Raw genomic sequence first — 18630 nt, forward strand, 5'->3', positions numbered from 1 at the left:
CATAAGCATGAATGCTTGCATTTGGAAAACAAGTTGCATATATTAGGTTTAGCGGCCCACATACATTTGACAGCTAAGGTATCCGCCTGGTAAGGCATTACCTGATGCTCTGAAAAAGCTACCAGAAAACACAACCTCACAAGTTGAGGACCTCCTTGGAAGTTTAAACAGCGACTTACAGAACTGAGATTCCTTCCACATTGCATATGCTTCTTCTCGTTCATGTTTTGGATTAACCCTTTCTACCAATCGAAGACTTATGTAAAGCTTTTCCAGAACATTTGCATTACTCAGAATATACGCTAGCAGCCTCAGGGTATCGTCGGTCCCCTGTATTTCACTTAATTGTATAGTCTTGAGCTTACCTAATAAACAATCTGGAATAGAATCCGGTGGCAACCAATAGCTTTGATTCATAAGAAAAGAAAGTGTTTGAAAGGGTTGTGACCATAGACACACCACAAGTTGCACTAAGTTAGGAAAACAATGTAAGTAACACAACAAATCCATAGTGCCCTTTGTTTCAAGGCGGGTTAAATTAGAAAAGGTTGGCAGATTCACAAAACTACGATATCTGAATATGTTGGTCGGACTCTCTAACTTCAGCTTCAGATTGCTAACACTAGACAATCCTCCAAAAAATTGGACCATCTGGCGAAGATATTCTTTATGTGCTCCTTCTAGCAAGCCATGATCCTCCTCATCCTCTTCATTTAAACACTGCCATGACTCAATGTTATCCAAGTAAACATGCGCTTTGACTAATGTAGTTGGATTCCGTAGAAAGTAATAAATTGAATTACAATCATGAATTTTAAGGTTAGCCAATTTGGGGGCATCAATACATACTCTAGCGTGTTGAATCAAACTCGAGAAATAAAATGACATACTTATAGACAATGACTTCAAATTGGGGGCAATTATATTCACAACAGAAGTAGACAAATCCGCATATGAAAATACTTCGAAGAATAAATCCAAAAGTTCCAAAAGTGGGGAACACCTAATTAGAGTCTCCAACCAAAGAGGGATATCATCAAGGTAATTTATGATAAGTTTCTTCAAATTAGGCAGATGAAAACGTAAACCCTTACATTTGGGCCATTGAAACACACCGTCTAAATTCAAAGTTACCAGAGATTGAGAACTGAACAGAAACGAGGGTATAAAGTAGGAATAAGTACCATCTCGCCCAGTAGTGAATATGATATTCTCCACATTTCGGCGGCAAATCGTCCAAATCGAGAACAAACTTGTGGAGTTTCCGAGATGTAAGCTTCTGTAGAATGTGGTCAATTATGGCGGTGGGTTCTGATCGAGAATCAATAACAACGCTGGTGACTCCGGTCCAGAGGTGGCGCCAACGGTGGGATAAGACGGAGGTGGTGGCGGCGGAGTGGATTGGAAGGAAAGAGAGAATATTGATGAGGATTTCTTCGGGAAGTGAGCTCAATCGATCGTCTTCATGAACTACAATTTTGGTTTCGGCCATTTTCTACGCTCACTCTATCAGAGAGTGGTAGACTATTAGGTAAGTGGGAATTGAAGGTGTGACTGGAAGTTTTAATCTCAATCATATATAACTAATATATAAAGCTAAACTTTTAGCCGGGCAACGAGACGACGACACCGGCGTTTCAACTTTTCTCCAAGTGTCGTGCCACTTAGGATAGAATTATATAAAATTCAATTTGTAGGATAAAAAGGTAGTTTAGAAATTTAATTTCAATCAAATTTGGATAGAAAATATAAAGCTAAACACTTAGGATAGAATTATATAAAATTCAATTTGTAGGATAAAAAAGGTAGTTTAGAAATTTAATTTCAATCAAATTTGGATAGAAAATATAAAGCTAAACTTTTAGCCAGGCGACGAGATAGCGACACTTAGCGTTCCAACTTTTCGCCAAGTGTCGTGCCACGTAGGATAGAATTATATAGAATTCAATTTGTAAGATAAAAAAGATAGTTTAGAATTTTATTTTCAATCAAATTTGGATAGAATTTTAGGATAAAATTGTTAATTTAGAGTTTTATTTTTGATAAAGTATCAATATTTCATATGTACAAATTGAATTATAATTTTATTAAAAAAAATAGATTATTACTGTCATAAATTATCATATAAATTTATTTTTTGTATCATAATATTTTTTTGGAGCAAAGGAATTAGTTCAAAATGTACCACATCCATGGTTTATAATATATTCTAATCAATTAAAATAATATACTTCACAATCTAATATAATTTTATTACTGTGTGTAGACCTGTCAATCAAATCGGGTCACGAGTCATTTCAGACAAGGTCAAAAAAAAAAAAATTCACCAATATTATTATTATTTGTCATTACATGTCTACAAGTTTAAATCGTCACAAAAACACGTCAATTCCTAACTAATTTTGTATCAATGATATGTTTTAAAATTTGACATATAGATTAAAATATATCTTTAAATTTAATAAACAATCTGGGCATCGCACGGGCACAAAACTAATATAAAAATAAGCCTTATTTGGTTGGCGAGAATGTGAATAAAAAGGGATTGGGAATGAGATTATTTAGGGGTGAATTCACCATTTGGATTAAGCTTGGAATGAATCGCACAAGTCTCGAATTCGACAGATCGTGTTCTGATTGGATTATTTTTAATCTGGATAATTCTGGTTCAGAAGTGGATGAACAGAAAGTGATTACCTTTGTTGTGACTTTGTGGTGGCTTTGGCGTTGGAGAAACGAGAAAATATTTGCTAGTGACCCAAGGCTGCCTATTGACCCAATAACTTTCATCTTAACTCGAGTTGGAGATATCAAGAGGGCCTTAGACAAGCCCTTTAAGGTGGCTGCTAATGATACTAAGAGGCGCAAGGAGGTTTTCATTCGTTGGTAATTTCCTAGATTTGGTTGGGTGAAACTAAACACAGATGGTGCGTCTAAAGGGAATCCAAGCAGAGCAGGGGCTGGTGGTCTCATTCGAGGAGCAGCTGGTGAGTTATTCGAAGTTTTTGCATCTCATTGTGGTACATGTTCGAACACCAAGGCTGAGCTCTTTGGAGTGCTACGAGGCTTGGCAATAGCATGGAATGCTGGGCATAAACATGTTCAATTGTCAGTTGATTCGGAGGTGGTGGTGCGTCTATTAGTGGAGGATATTCCTTCACACTCTCCTTATATTCATATGGTTTGAAAATGTAAAGCTCTTATCTCTCGTCAAGGGTGGAAGGCGACGATTGAAGCTAATCAAGCTGATGACTGGTTGGCCAACTATGGTGTGAACTCGGAACAGAAGATAGTGCTTTTTGAGGCGATCCCCAAGGGTCTTCGTGCCGTTTTATTGGAGGATATAAGCGGAGTAGCTCGTGCGAGATTGGTGCCTAAGGATCGTGCCTAGCTAATCTTGTGCTGTGCTGTTTTTATTTTGCTTTCTTTATTTTCTGTTCTTTGTGTTTTTGTCTTTCTAGCTTTGTGATTCTCTGTTCTTCTTTTTTGGGGCTTGCCCCTCTATTTCACCAAAAAAAAAAAATTATCCAGGGAGGGTAGGCCGGTAGGTAACAAATGGATGGGAATAAGAATAAGAAAAAAAAATGACATTTTTGCCATTAATGAAAAGAATGAAATAATAATCTTAGTAAGGGTATTTTTGTAAAATTTTTATTTATTTTCTATATATTCCCACTCAATATCCAAATAAAGTATTGACATACTTTCATGTATTCGGTATTTCCATCAATTAATTCTCAATCCCATACCCACCTTTTAATCCCCAAACTCTCATTCCCACAATCCAAATGCCCCGTAAGTTTATGTTATCAATTTCTCTCATTTGTTTTTCATTTGAATTTGAGTCATGCTAAATTATTGTGTTCATTAAAGTTAAAGTGAAAATAACTTTTTTTTTTTATATAGAACTTTAAGTTAAAGTGAAAATAACATTTAGGGCCTATTCACATTTTCTGAATTGAGCTGAAATGATTGGAGCTAAATTGAACTGAACTGAACTGAACTGAACTGAGCTGAAATGAATATTTTATGAGAGAAGGTAATTAGGAGCTGAACTGAACTGATTTAAGCTGAAATGAACTGAATTGATTGGAACTGAACTGAACTGAAATTAAATAAATGTGAACAGGCCCTTAGTTAAAGTGAAAATAACATTTATCTAGAGTGAAAAAAAAAAACATACAGTGGGTTTTGGGATTGGATGTTTGAATCAAATTGAAAAAATAAAAATAAAAATTGTCAAGAATAATACGTAATTTCACCAATCTTCTAAATATTAAAACGTTTTTGTTCATTATTTTTAGTAGGGGTGAAAGTTCGGTTTGCGGTTTGGATTATAGCCAAAACTGAATCCATTCCGAATTGATTCGGTTTCGGAAATCTCAATTCGAATCCAAACCGAATTAAGATTCAATTCAATCCAATCCAAACCGAATTAATTCGGTTTTTCAAATTAGAATCCAATCCAAACTGAAATTTATTCCCTTCTTTTGCAACATTCAAACCTGAAACTCGAACTTCACCTAGAAAATTCCTACAATCATTTCTAGTAAACTACATTCTTTGTGAGAGAGTAAGATATTGAGAAAGGAGAATTGAAAATTAGGTTTGTTTTTTTTTAAGTTTATATATGAAAGGGAAAAGTGGTTGGATAATTTAAAAAAGAAAATGAGCTTAAATTATTGGGTCGAAATTTGGTTAGTTATACGGTACAACCGAGTGCATATAACAAATTCAAGGCCTTCCAAAGGGAGGTTAGTTATGTATGAGTAAATGCATAACGAGGGGTATGGGGGTCATTTCACGTAAATACATTTCTGAATTTAGAGTAGTACCACTGGGTGATCAATTGTATCACTAGATGATTAAATGGTACTCCGTATCATTGAACATTTCAATGGTACTATTTATGTATGTAATAGTACTATATATTCATTCAATGGTACTCACTACGTGTAGAAATAGTATCACTACGATAGAAACAATATCACTACATAGTCAATGGTATTATGTAAGCTTTCAACGGTACATTTAAAAAGTGGTCCCATTTACCCATCTATCTCCTCCTTTCTCTCACCCCCATGTGCTTTTTAATATTTTAGTATTTGTTATGCATTTGCAAATGCATAACTAACCTCCCTCACTGCTTCCTCGACAAATTCTACCTTAAACCACCTATAATTCTATAAACAATGAAACCATCATTAATTCATTATCATCTCCTATCACATCACGAAGCTTAACCTACTTAAACCACCACGATATCACAACCGCAAGTCCACAATTACTTGTCACAACCAACATCCTAAATCACAACAAACATCTCTTGATCTTGCCTAAATCACGATAACCACCTCCAAAACGACTAGGTTTTTGTATGGGGTTGAGTTTTTTAGGGTTGAGAGGGGATTTCGATAATGGTGGGTGCTTTTCAAGGGTTGTTGGATGATGGGATGGTTTTTGGCTTAGTGTGGTTGGGTTTTCAAGGCTGCAAAGATAAGGAGGTGGTAATGGTGGTTTGAGAGTGTTGGTCGTGGTGGGTGGGGGAGGTAGAAACGGAAAATCAAACGCCCGTTAGTTTTTAATCAAGACCGAGGGTATTATGTGGTTACTAATTCGGCTAGGGGGTACAATTTGAAATTCCAAATACGAAGAGATACAATATAGATAGTTAATACCTCAAGGATATATTACTATGTAGAAAACCCTAAGAAAATTTCTTGTTTGTTTGATGAGAATGGGCATAAAATAATAATACGTAGTAGTGTAGTACAAGGGATTGGAATCACTATTTTATTACCAAGGGATGTAATTATGATTGAAAATGAGAATAAGTTTAAAAAAAAATTTGACATTTGTCATCAATGAAAAGATTAAAAAATAAATGATAAATGTCACATTTTTTTATCACGTTTGTTAATGCAAAAACTTATTCACCTATATATCATTAGACTATTATAACTTTATAAGAATCTGAACAAAGTTTAATAGTTTATGAATAAGGTCAAAACGTGTCATCCATTTACACCAGGGGAAGTTGTAAATACTATATTCCTATCATGGAGTATTCGAAGTGATATCAAAATTTAGGTGAAACTATTAAGCTTGTATTCCACATCTGTTCATGTTCAATTTAAGTTAACCTTGCTCTTTGTAGGCACATTTTGAACAGTGAGCAAGGATTTGTAGAGAAATTATATTTTTATCCTTGTTGTGCTGGCACTATGTGTGTGTTGGCATTATGTAATTTTGTCTGTTTCTATTCTTGTTGGTATGATGTAATTGGTGTATGGACACTATATAAGTAAAGTAAAATCCCATCTAGGGTGAGGAGCCCAGGTGATTATTGTGGCTGCGCCGTCAAACAAATCCCAAATTCTTTGTTTTACAGAAAAAATGAAATAAAGCTTCAAACTTTTCTCATGGTATCAAAGCAATCACCAGGTTCTGATCTTTTTTTAACCAAAGAAAATTTTTAAATCTTGAAACCAATTAGAGAAAACAAGAAAGTTTTAATCTTTCTAAAATTCCCTCTCAAAATCTGTAAAGATTTCATCTTTACTTGAATCTGGAAGGAAAAAAATTTCAAGACATTGAGTCAGATTTTGGACTCAAGAATCTGTTCAGCATGAGCAAAGATACGATACTACCATATGCAGATCCTTACTACCTCGGAGGTTCGGATCACTCCAGCACTACCTTGGGAAGCATCATCTTCAATGGCAACAACTACTTGAACTGGAGCAGAAGCGTGAAAATGGCTTTAGGGGCCAAGAACAAGCTGGGATTTATCAATGGTAAGATCTCAAAACCCTCTCCCGATCCTGATGATTATGAAAAATGGATCAGAAATGACTACATGATAAGGTGTTGGTTATCAGCTTCTGTCTCACCTAGTATAGCACAACAACTACTACTTTGTGAGTCTTCTAAAGCTTTTTGGGATGAACTGTTAGAAAGATATGGGGAAACTAATGCACCACAGTTATATTTTCTTAAGAAAGAGCTAAATAACTTACAGCAAAATGATCTCTCTGTTGGTGATTACTATGCAAAATTGAGAAGTTATTGGGATGAAATAAACAATCTTGAACCTCTTCCTGAATGTAGTTGTGGTGCAATGAGTAAGTGTAGGTGTAATATGTTGAAGAAATTGTTTGAGAGAGATGCAAAGAACAAAGTGATAGACTTTCTTATGGGTCTAAATAGAGGGTATGATAATATGAAAGGGAACATACTGGCAATGGATCCATTGCCAAGTGTAAACAAGGCATTTCATATGATTCAACAATCTGAGAAGCAGAAAGAAATTTCTGTTGCTATGGAGATGGGAGCAGATGTGAGTGCCATGGCTGCAACGAAGCAAGGTTGGGGAAGTTTCCATCAGAATAATTGCAATACAGGGAAGGTCAACGACCAGGACAACAAAGGAGGTCAGATTTTTCAGAAAAGAGAGTCTAAGGAAGAAAAGATGAGGAAGTACTTCTGTGATCATTGTAAAATGAAGGGGCATATGATGGAAGGATTCTTCAAGTTACATGGTTTCCCCGACTGGTTCAAGAACCCACCTAAACCCAAGGGAAAGAATTCCCAAGGTACAGGAACTAGTCATGCTGCAAATGCAATGAACACACAAGAAACTTATGTGCAGGACACACCTGTGGATGACCTTGGTCAATCAGATGGTATAGTAAATGCTGTTGTGCAACAGGTTCTGAAAGTAATGAATGCAAAGAAACAAGAAGCTGCTGCAAGTTCTGGAACCAAGCAACATATCAGCAATTTTGCAGGTATTATTTCATCCTATAATGCTTGCTCATATTATGAAATGTTTGGAAAACAATCATGGTTGGTGGACTCAGGTGCATCTGACCATATGGCTAGCACTAAATCAATGTTCAGTGAGCTCAGAACTATAAAGAAACCTGTGAGGGTCGGACTTCCAGATGGAACAATAAGATATGTAAAGAAAATAGGGACTATCAATTTAAGTCCTGAAATAACAATAAGGAATGTGTTGCATATTCCTGAGTTAAAACATAATCTTCTTTCAGTGAGTAGACTGATGGAGCAGAACAGAGTGAAAGTAACTTTCATTGATGGTGAATGTTTGTTTCAGGACCGTTCTGATGAGAGAATATTTGGAAGAGGAAGAAAGGTGGGAGGTTTATACAAACTCGAGCAAGGAAATGAGAAGCAAGTGATCAACCAAGGAGTAGAGTTGAATAAGCAAGGTGGATTTGTGAAATGTAATAGTACTGTATTAAATTCTAGAACAAGTCCTTGTTTGAACTTGATGCATCAAAGACTAGGACATGGTTCCTTGTCTAAGATGAAACATTTATCAGTATGTGACTGTAAGGGTTTGAACGAGTTTTTTTGTGATGCTTGTTGTGTGGCTAAGCATCATAAATTACCTTTTCCTGTTAGTAACTCAATTGCTGAAAATGTATTTGATTTATTGCATATCGACCTTTGGGGTCCATACAGAAAAGTTGCTATAACAGGTGGAAGGTACTTCCTTACTATTCTCGATGACCATTTAAGAGTCACTTGGACTCATTTGCTACACAACAAAGAGCAAGTGAAATATATCTTAGCTGATTTCTTAGCTTATATAGAGAACCATTTCCAAAATACTGTGAAAACAGTAAGAAGTGACAATGGTACAAAAATCTTTCAAGAAGAGTGCTCGGAGATGTTCAGGATGAAAGGGATCTTACATCAAAGAAGCGTTGCAGGGAATCCTCAAAAAAACGGTCGTGTTGAAAGAAAGCACAGGCATCTCATTGAGACAGCAAGAGCAATGAAGATTCATGCAGGATTACCGAGCAAATTTTGGGCTGAATGTGTATTGGCTGCCACTCATATTATTAACATGCTTCCTAGTTCAGTGATTGGATGGGAAGTTCCTTTTGAAAGGCTTATGAAAAGAAAGCCAAATTACAATCACTTGAGGGTGATTGGATGTCTCTGTTATGCTTCAAACAGTCACACAAAAGGAGGAGTCACACAAAAGGAGACAAATTTGCTCAGAAAGGAACGAGATGCATATTACTTGGATATCCCGTTAATCAAAAGGGATACAGAGTATATAATCTTGAAACTAACAAGATATTTGTTTGTAGGAATGTGAGATTCGAAGAGAAGATTTTTCCTTTCAAACAAACTCAAGATGAGTATGAGCAGAATCCTGTTAGTTTGCCTGTGCAGATTCCAATAGAAGAAGATATGCTTCAGATGGAAGAAGGATTACAAAGTCCTCTTGAGAATGTAGATGCTCAACATGATGATAACAACAACCAGGAGGAATATGTAGAAGGATCAAATAAGGAAATTGGGCATAAAATTGATGATCTCACCCAACAAAAACAACCAGGCCAGTTGACAATCAAGTTGAACCGGATCCAAAAAGGCCTGAAAGAGAAAGAAGACTTCCACCCAAGTTCCGTGATTTTGTCATGGATACAAAAAGACAGAGAAGCAATGAAGAGGAAGGAGCAACTGCTAATTTAGTAATGTGCAGTTTGGAGAACCAGGAATATTATGATGATGATTATGTAGTGTCCTTGAACAATGTTTTGAATGTTAAAGAGCCATTTACTTTTAAAGAAGCATGCTAACACCCGAGTTGGGTTCAAGCAATGAAAGAGATGATAGAAGCTCTTGAGAAGAACAAAACTTAGGAAATTACTCACTTGCCAAAAGGAAAACATGCTATTGATAGCAAGTGGGTGTATAAAGTGAAGTTTGATAAAGATGGGAATGTTGAAAGACTGAAAGCAAGATTAGTAGCCAGAGGAGACAAGCAAATCAAAGGAAAAGACTACAAATCGACATTCTCATCGGTGGCCAAATTCGCCACGGTAAGGTTGCTAATTGCTTTAGCGACCTTGAGGGGATGAAACCTTCATCAACTTGACATAAATAATGCCTTTTTGCACGGCTTTCTGGATGAGGAAGTTGTAGGAGTTTATAGGTACTACGCAGCGGAAAAACATGAATCATATTCAATCAAGTACCAAACCCAAGAATCACATGCATAACACACAAGACACATAATCATACCTTTGACGCGTGAATTCCACGAAGCTATTCGACAGGCAAATCAGGGAGAGAATAGAGCCCCAAGCGTTGCTCCTCTACTTAGTCCACGAGATTCGAACGAGCCGTCCACCAATACTAGATTGGTCGAGTGATTGAGGAAAACCGCGATCACCACCTTTACGGACAACCGACCACCGCACGAACCACCACCACCACGACACCCCACTGGCGCCTAGGAGGAGGAGAGAGCCGTGTGAGAGAGAGGACTTTGAGAGGGGTTGGGTTTCGTGTTTGCTAATTAGGGTTTGATCTCACTGATCAGTTAATTACTTCCTTGCTGCAAACCTAGGCACCTAGTCTATTTATAATCTCATTATAATTAGACTAGGGCACGAAGCCCAAAACTCCTTCTAATCCACTACATGGCCGGCCACCTAGAGTGATGAGGCCCGTGATGGGCCTCGTCCTCTAATGCTCGATCTAGCCCCTTTGTGTGACCTTATAGGATCCGTCCAATTGGGCTTTGGGCTATTTTACTAGTCCAAAGATCGTTAGTACCTCTAGCTATGGCAAAACGACGACCCAAATGTACGAACTTAATTATCTCCATAATTTGATCCAATTATATATCTAGTAATTGCACACGACGAAGACATAACTCCTTCAGAAGTATACTTAAAGATGCCTCTAGGATATAAGACACATGAAGATGGAAATGTATGCAGATTAAGAAAGAGCTTGTATGGATTAAAACAAGCATCTAGACAATGGAATGTTGAATTGACAAAGTTTCTACTAGGAGACGGTTTCAAACAATGTGTGAGGGATTGCTCTGTCTTTCTCAGGAAGCAAAATGGAAAGATTTGTATCATTTTGGTATATGTGGACGATCTTTTGGTGACAGGAGATGATGAGGAAACAATAAAAAATATCAAGCAAAGACTTGATGAAGCTTTTACCACGAAGGACTTGGGGCATATGAAATACTTTTTAGGGATTGAAGTTGCTAGAGGTGAACATGGAACCATGATAAACCAGAGAAAATACACCATCGACATTGTTAAAGACTCTGGGATGTCTGAATGCACGGCAGCAAGCTTCCCTTTCCCAAAGGGGGTAAAGTTATCATCTGAAGAAGGAGAGATTATGGAGGATCTAGAAAGCTACATGAGATTAATTGGCAAATTGCTCTATTTGACTCTATCAAGACCTGATATAACTTACTCAGTTCAACAACTGAGTCAGTTTTTAAGCTGTCCTAGACAACCACACATGAAGGCTGCTTTACATGTTGTAAGATATCTGAGAGGAACCGTAGACATTGGGTTGTTCTATCCTAGGACAGGAGATGAAATGCTCACAGCCTTTTCTGATGCTGATTGGGGAATGTGTACTTATAGTGGAAGGTCTTTGACAAGATATTGTGTCTTCTATGGTAAGTGCTTGATATCTTGGAAAACAAAGAAGCAAAAGGTTGTCTCAAAGTCATCATGTGAAGCAGAATTACGAAGCATGTCTCAAACTACGAGTGAAGTTGCTTGGGTGACTGGAATGTTTGAAGATCTTAAACAAGAATGCTTGCTGCCTGTCACACTCTTTTGTGACAACAAATCTGCTGAGTATATTGCGCATAATTCAGCCTTTCATGAGCGTACAAAACATCTCAATCTCGATGCTTATTATGTTAGAGAAAAGATTCAAGAAGGATTGATTGTCACTCAGCATGTCAGATCATCTTTACTGGTTGCTGACATTATGACGAAGTCTCTGCCAGCACAACAACATTGGTTCTTAGCCTCCAAGTTGGGTCTCGGTCATTTATCCCAAGCTCAACTTGCGGGGGGAGTGTAGAGAAATGATATTTTTTATCCTTGTTGTGCTGGCACTATGTGTGTGTTGGCATTATGTAATTTTGTCTGTTTCTATTCTTGTTGGTATGATGTAATTGGTGTATGGACACTATATAAGTAAAGGAGAATCCCATCTAGGGTGAGGAGCCCAGGTGATTATTGTGGCTGCGCCGTCAAACAAATCCCAAATTCTCTGTTTTACAGAAAAAATGAAATAAAGCTTCAAACTTTTCTCACCAGTCAATCTGATCTGTTAGTAGCTTCTCAGAGTTTAAGGCCTTTATGCTAGCTCCTATCAGGCTATCATTTCCCTTTTATCTTAAGGTTTAACGCTTTAAGCTGCCTAAAGCGAACTAGTATACCTCAAATTAAATCCACAAATTTGATCTGCTAATAGCTTCTGGTATCTTATTTGATAATCCAAGCTTTTTTTTTTTTTTTTTTTTCTTTTTCTTTTTTTATTATTATTATGGAGTATTATATTTTTAACAAACCTCAAATTGCTAGAAATCTTTGTTGCTCTTTTTATTTATTTATTTATTTATCTATTTACTTCTAAACTCCAAAATAATATTTCAATCTTACTCTTATCCCAATTGAAGAACATAGCTTTGTTTGGTTTATTTGATGATGGTAGTTGTATACTTGTATGTTCAATAATATTTTAATGTTCATAAATGATTATACTAGGGAAGTAATCAAGTAATAACCAATTAAAAGCGAAAAAATCAGATCTGAAAACAGAGTTTTACATAAAAATTTAAGGAAGAAAATCAGCTTCTCAAAAACCTATCAATTGCAATTTCACTACCCAATCTCCTATTCACCATTTGTACATCAACGCTAAATTTCTCTAATCCAATTTTTAAGGAAGTTTGATCATCCACGAACCCACCAGACAACTTTTGAATTTTGATCAAGTATATAGACACCCAAGAAAGCTAATTTTCACAAAGGTACAAGTTTCAAAATCTTTCAACTTCTAGATGAAAATAGGCACTGTACCATACTGATGCAAGCATGTTCTAGATCCAAAGTTGAAAGCTTTAGCAAAGACTAAACTGATGCTGGTAGGAATGGTAGCACCTGCATAGGTTCTTCTCAAGCTTAAACATCCACCTTCCTGATTCTAAGGGAGGTCTATTGTAGTCAAGATATAAGATGCTTATTCTTAAGAAGTATTTAATCAACGAATACTTGAACTTTTCAGGAAATTGGAAAATTCAAAACCAGGATATTCTAATTATCGAGTCAGACAGGAGCTTTACAACCAACGGGCTCAAATCAGTCTGTTACTTCACCAGTTCACCACCAACTGCAACATAAAAGTAGGTGTTGATATTAAAATAACAGTAGGTAAAACGGTAAAACATGTATGATATACCTTCAAATTCCAAATAACATCATGCATATTTCTCCAATAATACTCTAGAAATAAAGTGCATTAGGTAACTAAAATTCAAATGTACAAGTGTTTATCAAACAAAAATAAAAAAGATTGACAATAGCCATTCTTTATGCAAGTAATGCTTTACCATCGTTTATGATTGAACAACTCTACTAAACTCAATAAGCCTTCCTTGAGTCTAAGCTATACTCTCTGTGTCCCTCAAAGATTACCCTATTTTCTTTTCCAGTTCGTCACCAAAAGATTGCCCCACTTCATTATTATTAACAAGGACCCTAACATTCCTCTCTAATACATTTCTTACCTCACATGGTGAAGGAATAAAATATCTACCTGCCCAATACAACTTTACAGAAAACTGGGAACGGGGCAAACACAAAAGGATGGACTGATGGAGGAAGAACATCTTTAGCATAAGATTCAGTCATTTTAGTTTGTATTAAAAGACATTATAACATAAAATTGATAATTCTACATGATTGAACCCTCCAAATTCCCCACCAACAAAGATAATCTTATACTTGAAAGCTTCCACATTCTTCCAAAAACTCTAGAGTAATACAATGTAATATAAAGGAACCTACCTCTTTTTCATTCCTAGCTGTTCTAATTTGTACTGAAAGGCTATCCCACCTACTTATAGTAGTAAGAAAGAAAAAGATAAAAGGCCTCCCTCCCATCATCACTTGGACATGGGTCAACATGGTTTCCTAAGTTCTTTGATGCTACAAGGAGTTCTTCTATTCCCCCAATATTTTTCAGTTACAGGGAAAATAAGACAAGAAAAAAAAAGACGAAATATTAAAATGAATACTACACCATACTATTTATTTTAATACTTCTTCACTTTAATAAGCAGTTCTAGATTCGAAAACAGAGACCTTGAGTTGCTTAAATTAGTAACCATCTAACCACTTACCTCAAGACTTGTTTGTCCATCGTTAAATACGTATGTTAATGGAACAATGGGATTGATATCAAGAGGTGCTTGGTTTACTAATTGTATACTTTGTATATTTTTTGAAATGGATGTGCTAACTAAATGTGCAAAAAATGGTTCATAGGTCAACATTTCAAAAGAGAATCAGACCAATAATAATACAATGATAGCTAGTGATTAACCTTGATTGATTAATTATTTACCCATTTTCGATCACACAAACAAAAACCCCTCAACATCAATATTCCAAAGCAGCAATTATCTACAAACATACAAAAAATTACACACTTTCTAATTCAATAAGGAGTACACAAATATACAAACAGTTGAAAATCAAGCAATTACTTAAATTATCATAATAAAATTTTAACCCCTAAAAGGATCATATTCACTAAATATTCAAAGTTCATTATTTCTACTTCTCTTCTAATAATATAGAGAACGAGTAAGAATCTATTGAACTAAAATATCTCATATTGAACAATCAAGATCCACATTCAACATCATTCCTACTCTTAATTCTTATGCTCAATAGAATTTGTATTGAATGTAGATATGCTTCCCAAAAAAGTGGGGAAAAGGGAAGCTTTTAGTTGGCAGTAGTCAAGGTAATTGCCAAACCTGAGTTAAGCTAATCACAAAGAACAGTTAAGCTGTAGCAATGAGAAATAGGACTGACATTTTATACTTTCACGAGTTCCATCCCATCATAAGTTGGATATGCTTCCGTGTAGTCATCAAAAGTACGCTACAAGGAGCCCATTGAAAGTTTACACGGGCCGACCATGGTAAAAAGAAGTCTAAACATACATTACACACACACACACAATAACAAATGAGCCTGCTTGAGGTACTGCTAACTACCATTCTAATTTATGCCATTGAAAGTTTACAATTTGCTTTGTTTTATCGGTCAACTCACTCTTTCCCTGCTCCCCTTTTCCTACTTCAGTTTAAGTCTTTCATAGAATCATAAGAAGTCAAAAATTTCAAAATTTCCCATAGCCGAAGATATAAAGAAAATTCAAGGCCAAAAAACACAAAATCATCATGTGATTTCTCAAAAAGATTTTGCACTCAACATGCTCCTTTTTCTTTCCAAATTATTTTAAAAAACCTCAGACTTCAGACCAAAACATATAACAAAGAGCAACGTTAAGATTGAACAGGAACATAAACTTGGTTAGCTTTATTGTAAGAAAATATGTATATCTATATATAATATTCATAACCAAAAGACACGAGGCAAAATGCTAGGCATTTTTAATAATCTCTATCAATTAATTTATAGTGAGCTTTTGGATTTTTTTCTTAAGATAACCCTCAGAGTTCATACTACAGACAGCATCAATAAATGAAAGATTGCCATAACCACAAAGAGAAGTAAAATACCTTGAATTAAACATATGAACTTAATACCAATAAGAGGCAAAGACCAGTATATTACACGGCTACAATACATACAAAATTACATATCCATCATTTCTAGAAACATTGTTAAGCCTAAACCAAACTATATGCAATGCATAAAACAACAATTAATAGGAACTTAGTAATAAAATACCTGCAACTCATAAGCTTGAATGCTTGCATTTGGAAAACAAGTTGCACATATTAGGTCTAATCGCCCACATACATTCGACAGGTAAGGTATCCGTCTTGTAAGGCATTACCTGATGCTGTGACATAATTACCAGAAACCACAACCTCACAAGTTGAGGACCTCCTTGGAAGTTTGAACAGCGACCTACAGAGCTGACATTCCATCCACATTACATGTGCTTCGTTATGTTCATTTATGAGATTAAGCCATTCAAAATCTATGCAAAGCTTTTCCAAAACATCTGCGTGACTCAGAATATACGCTAGTACCCTCAGGGAAGCGCCGGTCCTCTGTACTCCACTTAACTGTATAGTCTTGAGCTTACTTGCTAAACAATATGGAACAGAATCCGGTGGCAACCAATCGCTTTGCTCCATTGTATAATACAATGTTGGTAAAGTTAGTGGCCATAGAGAAACAACAAGATGCTCTAAGTTGGGAAAACAATGTAACGAAAACAGCAAATCCACAGGGCACTCTGTTTCAAGGCGGGTTAGATTGGAAAAGATTGGCATACTCGCAGAACTACAATGTCTGAATATATTGGTATCGAACTCTTGCTCCAGATTCAAACTGCTAACACTAGACAATCCTCCAACAAACTTGGTCATCTGGTGAGTATATTCTTTTTGTAATACAGGTAACAAGCCAATATTCTCCTTATCCACCATGTCCTCGTCCTCGTCCTCGTCCTCCTCCTCTTCACAATACGAACAATCTCCATTATTCTTCAAGTTAATACAAGATTTGACTAATGTAATCGGATTCCGGAGAAAGTAATAGATTGAAATGCAATCATCAATTCGAAGGTTCGCCAATTTGGGTGCATCAATTGATACTCTAGTGCGCAGCAATAAACTCGGTATTTGAAACTCCATATTTATAGACAATGACGTCAAATTAGGAGCAATTATATTGACGACAGAAGTAGACAAATCCGAATATCTATATAGAATGAAGAATAAATCCAAATATTCCAAAATTGGGGAAAACCTAATTAGAGTCTCCAACCAAAGAGGGATATTATCAAGGTAATCTAGGACAAGTTTTTTCAAATTAGGCAAATGAAAACGCAAATCCTCAGTTCTTGGCCAGTGAAAACAACCGTATAAATTCAAAGTTACCAGAGATTGAGAATTGAACAGAAACGAGGGTATATGGTAGATACAACTATAACCTCGCGATACATTGAATGTGATATTCTCCACATTTCGGCTGTAAACATCTCGAAACCAAGATGCTTTGTGGTTCCTATTGATCATATCGAGAACAAAGTTGTGGAGTTTCCGAGATGTAAGCTTGTTTAGGACACGGTCGACAATGGCGGAGGATTTTAATTTGTGTTCCTTAGAAACAAAGAAATTGAAGCGGGTTACGCCGGTCCAGAGGTGGCGCCAGCGGTGGGATAAGACGGAGGTGGTGACGGCGGAGTGGATTGGGAGGAAAGAGAGAATATTGGTGAGGATTTCGTCTGGAAGTGAGCTTAATCGATCATCTTTGTCTTCTTCCTTTTTTAAAATCTTGGTTTCCGCCATTTTCTACAATCACTCTTGAAAGACAGAAGTGGTAGCAGTAAGGGTTTTGGATGGAGAGAGAAAAGGAGGTTAGGAGGGAAGCTGGTCAGCCGATTGTTTTGTTTAGTACTCGTATTGGATATTGAGGAAATGAGGGTGGGATTAAGTTTTAATCCAACTGGCCGGCACGAAAATGTAATGAAGAAAAAAAGAATGGAGGCTCTGAGTATATAAAATGATGAAAAATGCAATTAGGTAGGCCCTTTTGACAGAAAATTGGCGGAACTCAAGCAATGGGTGTTGAATTCTAACTTATTTTTTTATTTTTTATATTTTTTATGGATGGTTATTTTAAATATTCGAAAAAGGATGGTTATTTCAAAATAGGATGATTTGAGGGTGGTTATTTCAAAAAATCATTCATTTTATCATGTTTGTCAATGTAAAAATTCAATTGAAAATATATACGAGTAGATTATACAGTATTTTATTAGACTATTGTAAAACAATACTAAAATTAAATTTAAATTTTTTTTTGACACAAAGAAATTAAATTTAAATTAAGTACACATCTATCTATATTATAATTGTAGAGTGGTTTTTCCAACTTTTAACCACAACAATCCAAAACTCAATTTCTCAATTCTCATTCACTCCCCCCTTTTTTTTTTTTTTTTTTTTTTTTTTTTTTTTTTTTTTTTTTTTTTTTTTTTTTTTTTTTCCAACTTTTAACCACAACACTCCAAAACTCAATCTCTCAATTCTCATTCACTCCCTTTTTCTTTTCTTTTCTTTTTTTTTTTTTTTAATTTTTTGCCCTATAAATAACTTCCACCTGTCTTTTTTTTTGAAAAAAAACTAAGAACCCTCCAAAAAAATTATGTTGTCCAATTTTTTTTTTGTAGAAACACCAATATTACAATAATTGCACATTTTTTTCCAAAATTACGTGCACTTTTTTAAAATAATATCGCCACCATAAGTTCCACTGTTTTCCTTTTTAAAAATTCTTCTATTTGTTTATTTATATTTTTTTTAAAATCAGCTTCTATATTATAATTGCAGAGACATATTTCACAAAAATGCTCCAAAAATCCAAATGCTCAACTCTCATGCATTTATATTATAATTGTAGAGTGGTTTTTCCAACTTTTAACCACAACAATCCAAAACCCAATCTCTCAATTCTCATTCACTCCCTTTTTTTTTTTTTTTTTAAAAAAAAAAATTTGCCCTATAAATAACTTCCACCTGTCTCTTTTTTTTTT

General features: G+C 35.6%; 3 protein-coding genes across 3 annotated transcripts; 1 reads left to right on the plus strand and 2 right to left on the minus strand.

Annotated features, from left to right (window-relative positions):
* Nucleotides 1-48: 48 nt before the first annotated feature.
* On the minus strand, nucleotides 49-1492 carry LOC145643192 (F-box/FBD/LRR-repeat protein At5g22660-like). The gene is made up of 2 exons (XM_081694346.1): nucleotides 1254-1492; nucleotides 49-1147 (listed from the first exon to the last, which is right to left on the minus strand). The coding sequence occupies exons 1-2, from the start codon at nucleotides 1490-1492 to the stop codon at nucleotides 49-51; spliced, it is 1338 nt and encodes a 445-aa protein (XP_081550472.1).
* A 5265-nt stretch (nucleotides 1493-6757) lies between these two features.
* LOC145643193 (uncharacterized) lies at nucleotides 6758-9516 on the plus strand. The gene is made up of 2 exons (XM_081694347.1): nucleotides 6758-9069; nucleotides 9129-9516. Exons 1-2 carry the CDS (start codon nucleotides 6758-6760, stop codon nucleotides 9514-9516), a joined length of 2700 nt encoding a protein of 899 aa, XP_081550473.1.
* Nucleotides 9517-12719: 3203 nt separating this feature from the next.
* On the minus strand, nucleotides 12720-17536 carry LOC145556257 (FBD-associated F-box protein At5g22730-like). The gene is made up of 2 exons (XM_081617911.1): nucleotides 15810-17536; nucleotides 12720-13212 (listed from the first exon to the last, which is right to left on the minus strand). Exon 1 carries the CDS (start codon nucleotides 17381-17383, stop codon nucleotides 15866-15868), a length of 1518 nt encoding a protein of 505 aa, XP_081474037.1. The 5' UTR covers nucleotides 17384-17536; the 3' UTR covers nucleotides 12720-13212; nucleotides 15810-15865.
* Nucleotides 17537-18630: the final 1094 nt, after the last annotated feature.

This window comes from Chenopodium album, chromosome 8 (genome assembly GCF_948465745.1).
Source record: "Chenopodium album chromosome 8, dcCheAlbu1.1, whole genome shotgun sequence".
NCBI classification, from domain to species: domain Eukaryota; kingdom Viridiplantae; phylum Streptophyta; class Magnoliopsida; order Caryophyllales; family Amaranthaceae; genus Chenopodium; species Chenopodium album.